Consider the following 10991-nt stretch of genomic DNA (forward strand, 5'->3'; position numbering starts at 1 on the left):
TCAAGTTTTTAGAGAACTGGATGGAAAAAATTGGTTTCACCCATGAATTAAAACACCGTCAAAGGTAATTTCCAAAATGATTATGCGTTTAATGTTGAAGGCCTGCCTGTGTCTAGTGCTTGTTACTTCCTTTTCCACTCCTCTATTCCCTGTCATTTCTTGTAGAGCAATTTAGAATTTTATATTCCTTAACTGGAGCTTGTGTTCTTTTAAAATGACATTGTTTGAAAAGTAGAAGCAAACTTTTAAAGTAAGATAAAAAGATACCAGAAAGAATTTTGGGAGTTGCACCTTAAAAGGGTCTAACTCTTTTACTCTCTTACTGAAAGTAACAATTTTAAAGATTATTGTTACTCTTTACTTCAGACCTCTTATAGCTGCTTGTACTCCACAAGTAGTCTTTTCTCCTAATCATTACAGGGTAACAAGGTAGCTCCAGTATAGACACTTAAAACTCCATGAAGGTAGAGATGTAGGTTTTTACTGGGGCTTTGTTGTAAGTCTTAGAAGTATGATTTATAGGTAAATTATCACTTTGTCCATCTCAGACAGTTTTAAAATCTTCTGTGAAAAAAAAATACAATCAGTCTTGTGCAGCAGTTGCTTGGATGTGTTAATGACATTGCATTGAAGAGACAAAACCAGTTTATCTAGAAAAGAGTACTTTGCACTTAAGCTAAAGAAAGTATTGAGAAGGATGTATCTGTGTTACTAATTTTTATTTCCATTTGCTTTTTTCATGTCATTATATGAAAGAATAAAATTTATTGGGAAGCTAAATCAAATAGTACCCAGAAACTTACTTGCTTTCTCAAAACATATTTTCTTGACATGTGTTTTTCAAGAATTTTTCTCTCATTTTTATATGTAACAGATGTTTAAAAACCCAAAGCCTCAAAAAAACCCAAAAAAATCATAACTTGCCTATTTATTGATTTATTCATAGGAAAAGGCATAAATTCACCAAGGGAAAAAAAGTCTGTTTTATCAGCCCCAGATTGTTTCTGATGTATGGTTGTTGAAAGCACAGAGCTCTTTTAAAAAGAGCGCTTTGATTCAGTCTTTTTAAAAAAAGTGTAACAGCCAGGATGCTCATGTGTATATTAGTAGAAGATTAGCCCTGGCTTTTGCATTTCTCTCACTCATATTCCATTTTAGTTTTAAGAAATTATTTCTCTGTCTTTCACATTAAGAGTTAAATGATAATAAATCCAGTTTTTCTGTTTCTACTGAGGGTTCTTCTATTAGTTATGTTTGATCTACAAGGCATTACTATAGAACATGTAAAAAATTACATGGCATACTGTTTTTTAAACAATGTATTTTCTGATTATTTAGATACTTGTTCATATCTAGTGAGTTTTTAAATTGTCCCAGACACTGCTAAAAAGTATTCAGTTTATTGACTGCTTTTTAAAAGCTGGTACCTTTTGCATGTATGAGATTTTCTTCCTCTCAAGATCTGTGGTATTCTTTATTTTGTTGGCTGCCACCTGTCTGAAGCAATCAGCCACTTCTTTCTCTTTCTCTGTACAAAAGGAAAATCTGGTCTTCCCATGGATGGTGGAAGGTAACAGGATAATCAGTTCAACAGTGATCCTCTGATGTCATTGTGGGAGCCCTGTAAAAGCGGATTATCTGTGACCCAGATAAAATAATTAGAAATTACTTGGACACTTACAAATAACTGATCTACTAATCTCATTTCCAAAGTTAAAAAAGGCCTGTCTCTCAATGTAACACTACCAGATGTTTCAGTTAAACAGCATCCTTTGCAGAGACTAATCTGAACCCTAATTTTAAAGGATTACCTTTGATTGTTTTTATCTCAAACAATAAACAGTGTTTTCATTTTTCCATATGTTGTAACAAACTATTTCTATGGAAGAAAAGAAGTTTTCTTAATTCTTCCATTATGGTCCATTAAATATGGTTTAGAGTGATTTATGCTAGTGTTGCAGAGGAAAACTTTTCATTGAAATTATTTAGTAATTAACTTGTTTCTCTGGGGCAGAACTATTTAATGGATAGGCTTTTATAAATTTAATAGATACCATGTGGCCTTTGTGCAAGGTAGTGGATATATTATCATAAACTAAGTGGACAGTGACTTTATTAATTTAATTAATGCTACCAGGGTTTCCTGTTAATTAACTGTTTGAATGGTGTACAGTGATATGCCAGTGTCCTCTTGCATCAGTACTTTCTGGATGTGAAAAAGAGAAATTTCCCTTTATTTTCTGTAGGAAGGATAGAAGGAAAATAGTATTCAGCAGACTGCCTAGTGCACAGTATGGTACCTACCACATACATTTTTCCCCTTAGAAGCTTTTTAAAATGCTGATATTTGCTTTTTATTGTTTCAGTGTTTCTCCTTTTCACCTTAAATTAGCAAGTGTATTTTACTGGGTAGTTTTCCAATCTTCTTACCAAGATTGTGTTTCAAAATAATGAAAATGTAGCTGCAGTTATTCTGTTAGTAAAATCAAGAGCTTTTTAATTCTTTGTGTATTTTATAGTATTGATCCATTGCTGATTTAATACGCAGAGTGACAAGTGATCTAGTTCTGATGAAATGCTTTTTGTCTTTATTAAAAATATCTTGTAATTAAAAATATTTGCAATCATATATTTAATCAGATAATCTATTAAATACTATTTTGATTAGTGACTACTAAGGGCTTTCCTGTTTTTTCAAAAAAGGCAGAAGTGTAATCAAGGAACTATTAATCCTCATAATTAAGTTTAGCATATTAAAAATTAGGATTGGTAGGGAAAATTAGGATTTCCAAGCAATTGTATTCTTTCTGTGGCTACAATATAGAGTAAGATATAAAGTAATTAGAGATGGGAAAGCAAAGTATATTTAAACTATAGCCCTGAAAGAGTAACTGGAAATTACTAACAGAAAATAAACTAATGTTAACATTATCTGTCTTCCTCCCTTCTTAACATTATCTCCCTCCCTCCTTAACATTATCTCCCTTCTCCTTTTCCTGTCTTTACCTTTAATCCACCTATAGCTAGATCTCCTATTAGAAGACTGCATGAAGTTCTATAAATTAAATTGTCAGGAATTAGTAATGTCCTGGACTTCAAATATGAGTTTGTTAACTATGTAAATTCTTTTGTATCTTTACCTTATTTCTCTCAAATAGATTTCCACTTTGTTTAGCATTTTTAATGAATGTAATCTGACATCTTTAAATGCATATTTACCATAAAAATTTAAAAAACCCCTTTTTTATGAGATATTTAAAATGTAGGAATAAATAGAAGTGTAAGGCATTCTAGGTAGCAGAAGATCACTGCATGTTCTTATGTAAATATGACTATTTTTATTGAAATTAATAATTTACAATATTTTAAGAAATAAGTGCAAGTTAGAAAATATAATCAGATTTTATATTGTGCAAGAAGTATAAAATATCATCATATATCATTTCAAAATTATTCATGGTTCATCACTCAAAGAGGAAGTTCTTTAACTAATATATTTTCTTAATAGTTAAGGTAGTACCTTTAACCACTTGAAGATAAATAGCTATAAAAATAATATTTGAGTGTTTTAGGGGCTGAATACATTTTGTTTACATGTTGCTTGTCAGATTTAGACATCAGACTATTAAAATGACTTCTGTGTGAACCTATTTCTTAAATATTTTTCCCTTATATTTTTTGAGGTGTTTATAAGGATCAATAAATATAATATGTTTTGCCTAAATTGGAAATAGCCTGAAGTTAAGAGATCTGCCTGTAGTGTCTCCATTTTAGATGGTTTCTTTACAGTGAGTCATTATCTAATAGCCAATAAATAAATTGGAAATCTATTTAACTAAATTAATCAGAACATAGAGGAGTGCAGAACTATTCCCTAGAAGTAACAAGAGTGTAGCTTTATTTTTCATTTAGCACATGAGTCTGATATAGGGGTTTCACTTTTAAATAGAACTAATAGTTTTCAGGCTGAACGTAATTGTAGTTGATAAAATTAACTATCTTTTATAAAAATCTAGATTAAGGAAAGAATGCTAAGAAGTGGCCAGAAGTAAACCCAGTATGTATTTAATGCCAAAAGAAAAGAAAATTTCTCAAATACGATGTATTCTTTCTGTGTTTAGTATTTTATATTCTTGAGTTGCTCACCTGTCACTTGCATGCACACCATGAAAGGATGTTAAGAGAGAAGACAAAAAAAAAAAAAAACCCTTTTATAAAGGATGTGCTGTCTTGAACTTTCAGATAAAAGCAAAAGCTGCAGATCCAGGAAGGCTTGCAAGTTTTGTTTCCTCTTTTTCTGCTTCATTGTACTTTTCTGCTGATTCCCTTACAGTGAACATTTGAAAATGCTAAAAGCATGGCATAGTGCTTACATTCTACTACTGCAAGTATTTAATAGAGCTGTAATGATTGCATGACACTTTAAGCAAACACAAAAGAAAAACTGAATCAGGGATTGGAGCTGCATGCTTTGGAGTTAGTCCTGAAAGTTACAAAGTACAGTTTATACTTTGGAAAACATGAATCAGTGAGTGAAAAATACCTGAAAACATGGATCAGTAAGCGAAAAATATCCTTTGTGCCTTTTTCATGATGAATTAGTTCATGATAAAACCCATCCTATAGGACAGTTAAACAGTGCATGAGATCTTTCTAATTTTTTTTTTTTTAGCAGTTGGTTATGTTAAATGGAAGTGTAGATGTGAATGGTGCAGTTCTCTTTGGAGCTAATGTGGATGCATTAATTTGTGAGTGAATCTGAGGTTGGTTTGCAGAACTCTGTCAGTGCTTTTACATATGTGTCTTTCCATTCTTCTCCTTCCTCTTATAGCTGTCTTAGCTGTGGCAGTAGCTTGCTTAATTTAGAGTAAGCAAACTACTTTTATGGATTTGTAGTATATCCTCAGAATGAAAAAACCCATATTTTTTCTCCCCTCAGCAGAATCTGAACACTTTGCCCTTTTCCTATTCCTATTCCTTGTTTATTTCCTCTAATTTCTTTTTCCTGTCTCACTAAGGTGTGATTTTTTTTTTCCTGTAGTTGCTTTAAGATGGTCATCTCTGAATAACCGGGTGCAGGAGCAATTTTTATTTCCAATCAGGATGATGTCTTTGGGAATCCAGATGATCCATCATGTCAAATTAATCAGTCGTGTTTGTCAATTTCAGCTTGTATTCAATTGCAAATTTCAAGGTATTTTTAGAGATTACAAGGACACCATAGATAGGTGATGTTTGCTCATACCAAGTTATTTTAAACTTTTGGATGAGTGCCAGTGCTCAAAAAAGGTTTTAACATTAGTATTAGCTTTGAGTCCGGAAAAAAAATCTTAGCAGAGTTCTGTTTGTATTAATAGTAATCCAAGCTGATAGTAGATGCAGACAACCAAAGCCTCTTATGCTGAACACAGTAATTCCGATGTTGTAGCAAAACCTTGGTATGCATCAAATGCATAAGAGAAATGATACTCTGATTGGAAGACATTTATGAGATATGTTAATGAACAGACCACCTTTTCATTCAGAAGAATAATGGTTATTCTGGTCCTTTGTCTCCAAAAGAAAAAAAAAAAATCATGTCTGAGAAGGAAGCCTTAAATACCAGGTCATAACTTAGCTGTGGTACTCTCCTTTTCCTTCATCTTCTGTCTCCAGAGGGGCTACTGACTTTCCTGGGGTGCTGTGAAGTTTCACTTTCATGTGAAAAGGTAAATTGGTTCACTCTCAAATGAAAATACATTTCAAATTAGCCTGTGTGGCAGCAGTGTTGGGGGAGGGAAGGTATGAGGGGCAGGAAAGGTATTTTGTTTCTTAAATTCCATCACTAGTACTTGTTAAGCAGGTAAACTTCAGAGCAGTGTTTCTTTGCTACTTTGCAGCTTTTAAAATGTGTCTCTAAATTTTTTTTAATATTGAAGAGGTATCCAAGAGGCAAAGAACTTGCTGCTCAGCCCCAATTTCTTTACTGTAAAGCAAAAGTAATCTGAAGTTGGCATTTTGGAATTTCTTGGCATTTTAGGTAAGGGGGAAGGAGGAAGGAATCAGGCAGGCAATGAAGGAAGGGGAGGGAGGGAGAGAGGGAAAGGAGCAAAGGGAAGGGAGGAAAGGAAGGAAGTTAGTTCCTGGTTTGGTACTTTAACTTAGTTAATTTACCAGGTTACAGTTTGGAGGACAGCAGACCCTGAGAACCTTTCAGGTCTTGATAACATGCCATGACAACACTTAAATTGAAATACAATCTCCAGTTTCCAATCTGTGATTTTCCCCCAAAAAAATCTCAAACACAGTATTTTAGGGAGCAGTACAAATGTATTAATGAATAAGTAGTGTGTATAAACACAGCAGAAAGCCATTTTTAAGGTATTTGGTGATGTTACTTCTGCACTCAAAGCTGGTTTAAAGGCCCCTCTTTTGAAATGGTAGAATAAATTTTCCATAGCTAGGAGTCTGTTTAGAGTCTGGAGTAGCATGTTACTGTTTTATGAAAGACCATTTGCCATTATTGATTTCAAATATGCCAGTATTATTTTGTACTGTTTGATAAACAGCTTTGAGTTGACCAGAGAATAATTCCTAGAACTGAGATATTTTTGCAGTTACAAAAGGAGCTATAGCATTTTATGAAAATGCTATTACCTGCTATTAGCTGTTTGATAAACAGCTTTGAGTTGACCAGAGAATAATTCCTAGAACTGAGATATTTTTGCAGTTACAAAAGGAGCTATAGCATTTTATGAAAATGCTATTACCACCTTGCTGAAATGCCATGGAAGTAATCTCTTGTTTACTTAGTCCTTTTTATTCAAAAAGCCACATCTGAATTTTTGTGGTAGGCACGGATGGTGTTTTCTCTGACAAAACCTGAATAAAAAGCCAGTGCAAGGAAGCAAAGTGTTCCTTGGCTGTGAAGTCAGGTCCTGCCCTAACAAAGAGAATGAGTTTTGTAATGCCACACTTGTGGCAGGAGAGGGAAGACAGGCCCTTAATGTGAGCGGAGCAGCAGTTTATCTGTGGGAATCAAAACAACAAGCAGTGTTTACAGTTTGTTGTCTCCAGTCCTTTCCTCCCTCACTGCTGAGTAAGTGTTAAAACCCACCTAACAATGGGGCCAGCATGGTTTATGTAACCTTGACTGGGCATGCCTTCTCTACACAAACTTCTGGGCAACAACTTGTGCATCCTAGTGGATTGGCATGAGAAAAGAGGACTTCTGTCCTTTGCTGTAGTGCATCTGGAATTCAGATGGATAGGTCGTGGACAGAATTAAGATTTTTGCTGTTTAGTGTGTGGTAAGGGATCCTGGTTCAAAACTCTTCAGAGCTGGGAAGTAGAATAGAAAAAGTTGGCAACGGAGTTGGGGCCACCCATATCTGGTGGAGCTGGAAATCAGCTTCCTGTATGTTATTTCCCGCTCACATTCGCCCTTCCCCCTTAAAACTGTATGAAAGATAGGGGCGGAGTCCCAGCAATGCCTGCAATGAATTGCATGCAGGAACAATCAAGGAGCACAGTGTGGTTTTTAGTTCTAGGTAGTGTTTCCAGATGATGATGAAGTTGCAGCCTAATTAAACACAATTCTTCTGTTTGTATGTGGTTGGGACAATTGAGATTAGCTATTGGTCTTATTCAGATTCTACTGTAATTTGACAGGTGCACTATGTGCATGCCTGAATCAATGAAAAGTAAAGGGAAATACCAAACTACCAATGAAAAGGAGTTGAAATAATGAAGAATATTTGAATTGATTTTGTTTTGAACTTCACAAGTGATTTTGGGATGTAATGTGCTATAAATGTGTATTGAAACCTCCTATATGATACTCACAAAGGAAGCTTTTTTGTGAAATCCGTAGTGAAAAGTGAGAAAAACGCACTATTGGTAATTCTAAAAGTTTTATGTAGGGATGATCTAAGCTAAAACTGATCGGTTACTTTCCTTAATTAAAGTATGAATTTAAGTTGCTGTTAGCTGCAGGGTTGCCTTCACTCTGCACATTATTTAGCTTTTATATTTTAAGAGAACAATTTTTATATTTCTGTTTAATTATAGGAACTGTAGAAACTCATGGTATATTTTCAGTTGTGCTGTTTGCATTATAATACTCATGAAGCTAATGGTTTTAAAACTTCTGACTAGGTCCTGCTTTTCAAAATACTACATCTGTTAATGACTGCATTTTTCTAGCTTTGTGGTTATCTCAGTTGGATATTCGAAATCCGAATGAGTGCTCGTGGAAAGTATGGCAAGAGTGGACCTTATTACATTGCTTCTAAATGTCCTGTGCATTATTGTAATATCTAAATTAACTTTAGTTGTAATAATGCTATAAGTTTTTGTTGGCATTCTTTGGTATTGTAGTCAAACTACACAGTATAGTTTCATATCATGCCTGTAAAAATAATTTAACAAACTGAATTAAAATTTACATGTGTAATCTCACATTCATCTAAAACTATGGCATATATGTAATATATGCCATATATAATATATTGAACTAGTGTCAAAACAGTATAGATTAATAATTCATTCCCTGCTATGGTTAGTTGCTTTCAGAATGATATTTTAAAAGTTAGGAATGTAAATAAATACTTTTTCATTGTGGTTCTTTTTTTCTCTTTAACAGGACACTACAAGTATAGAAAAAATGTCAAACTGTTGTGAAGACATGTAAGTTCTGTAAAATTCCTATATTGCTGAAATGCCAAGGGAGTAGCTGTTTGTTAAGATGATTTTACATGGCACTGTGCTCTGTACTTCCTATCTGTAGCAGCACCTCACTAATCTTTTAATAGTGGTTGTACACAAAATAGCCACGTGTTTTTCCCTTTTTTTCCCTACTCAAAGCCAGTGGAACTATATAAAAGATACTTTCTGCAGTGTTTTGACACACATTTCATTAATATTGAGGTTTCCTGTGCTTCAAAAGGTGCCTTTGTTTGATTGATGGCACAGATAGTTTCTGTTCTCTGAAGCTAAGTCTCAGCTGTGTGCCATAATGAAATAAAAGTTGTATTTGTGATGCTTGGACACAATTCATCAGACTCCAGTATTCTATTCCCAGCCAGCCTACATTGTTGTAGCTGACTGAAGTGCACTGTGGATATGCTGTCTTTCGCTAATAATGCTATCTTCTGTAGATCAAGGCCCCAAAAGCCATGGCAGCAGACCTTCTCAGAAATTTTTGGCACTCACTGGAAGATCCTGTGGTTTATTCCTTTCAGGCAGAGGCAACCACTGCAAGTTCCCTACCACTTTGCCAATCACGTCTAAACAGATGGATGGTGGGCACAGATGGGTTCTCCATGCTGGAAGTGCATTACAGGTTTTATGATAATAGGACTATGACAGTCTTCAAGTCAATTAACATCTAGTTGTAGGCATCACAGTGTGCCCTGGGCATTATTTTAGTTATAGTCTTGATTTTATCCTGAAATTAATGCAAGTTAAACAATCAACTTCAGGCTTATTTACTTTAAAATTAGCTTTCCAAAGAGATTCCTTTTGTCTTTGAGGTTAATACCGGAAGTAAGCAACTGGAATGTAGTCTTCATCCAGTTTGATACTGGCTCTTTTTTTTCCTTCTCTTTTTTTTCCTTTTCCTTTTTTTTTTTTTCTTTTTTCTTGTTTTATTTTTTGTGTAGAAACCACTGAAGCATTGATGGTTAGATTTCTCACTAACTGTCTTATTCTGCCTTGAAATTTTTTTTAGGGTTTATATCAGTAGGTCTGACTGGATAATAGTAATGTCTTTTTTTCCTGCTGCATATGCTTAAAATTCCATGATTCTGCCAGTTACTTGTGATATGCAAAAGTAATCCTGCAGCACTGCACTGTAAAAGGTAACATTTAAAGTTGAAGCAGAGTGCTTCCTAAACCTTTCTCAGAGAGTATTTGTAGAGGCACACAAATGTGTGTGTTTACATAGAGAACAGCTTACAGTTGTCTTCTGGCCTAGATAAGATGTTAGTGAAAAGTGTTCATGTCTTTATGTCAGTGAGAAGGATTAAATATTTCAGGGTAAACTATGCAGATTCAAAGCATGTTTTCCCTAAATCCCAAGGATTTGAATTAGCAATAATCAACAAAGAAGTTTCATGGTGCAAATACTAGAATGATTACTTTTAAAAAATATAGAGGTAGTTAGTTAGCATAATGTATCATAAAGAAGCGTATATTGTGAATAAAGTTAAAAATTGTATATTTACTTTTCTTTAGTCTTGATTAGCTGGAATTGGTCTAAGTGTTTGTTTATTTAAAATAAAAGTAATTAAAATATTTATACATACATGTAGATTTGCTATTAACACGAACAGTGAAGTATATAAGCACATTTAATAGGGTACTATGTTGATGTAGATAGCTTGTTGTTCCTTTTAAGTATGGAAGTAGTTAACCAAAGAAAGCGTTTCTCAGATCTGGTAAAATGATAACTCTTTCCAAAGTACCAGCTTGGTCTTCCTGTATCTGAAAAAGTTATGTGCTTACTTTAGCCCTCGGTATCTATACAAATATTAACTTCAGATGATTGTGAAAACTACTGTGGATTTCTAGGAGAAATTCACAGCTCAACGTTTCCAGTTATGCTTCTTGCTGTGTTTTTCTGAATAGTCCAACAGGCCTAGGATCCACTTAAGTAGCAGCCATGCAGCAGGACACAATAAAAGACACAAAGTCAGGATTTTATACATGTAGATTTTGCAGAAATAATAGTTTATTTGTGAACAGTTACTTCAGAAAAGAAGGGTAAGATTTTTCATGACTGCTGTTCGCAAAAAAATTTTAGATCAACTCTCTTAAAGTCTTACTACAGTTACTGCCAATGTTAGATGTCCCTTTATTGAATTAATGGATTTTGATGATCCACTGAAAGTTCCAAAAAGTGCATCTTAAAAATCACCTGAACTTTAAACTTTTGTAAATGTTTAACATTTGATCCAACTTTACTTTTCCTGTCCTATTAAAATTAGGTGCGATGTTCTGTTAATTTAAAT

The 10991-nt window shown here is 34.0% G+C and overlaps 1 protein-coding gene across 4 annotated transcripts in view; it reads left to right on the forward strand.

Moving 5' to 3' along the window:
* The window catches only part of ZDHHC21 (zinc finger DHHC-type palmitoyltransferase 21), a 34195-nt gene extending 24674 nt beyond the window's left edge, over nt 1-9521 (forward strand). For all 4 annotated transcript variants that reach the window (XM_068175994.1, XM_068175998.1, XM_068175996.1 and 1 more), the window contains 2 exons: nt 8624-8667; nt 9138-9521. In XM_068175994.1, coding sequence (XP_068032095.1) covers nt 8624-8667; nt 9138-9270 — 177 coding nt within the window. In that variant the 3' untranslated portion in view covers nt 9271-9521. The remainder of the gene's footprint in view (nt 1-8623; nt 8668-9137) is intronic.
* Nucleotides 9522-10991: the final 1470 nt, after the last annotated feature.

This window comes from Anomalospiza imberbis, chromosome Z, assembly GCF_031753505.1.
Source record: "Anomalospiza imberbis isolate Cuckoo-Finch-1a 21T00152 chromosome Z, ASM3175350v1, whole genome shotgun sequence".
NCBI classification, from domain to species: Eukaryota; Metazoa; Chordata; class Aves; order Passeriformes; family Viduidae; genus Anomalospiza; species Anomalospiza imberbis.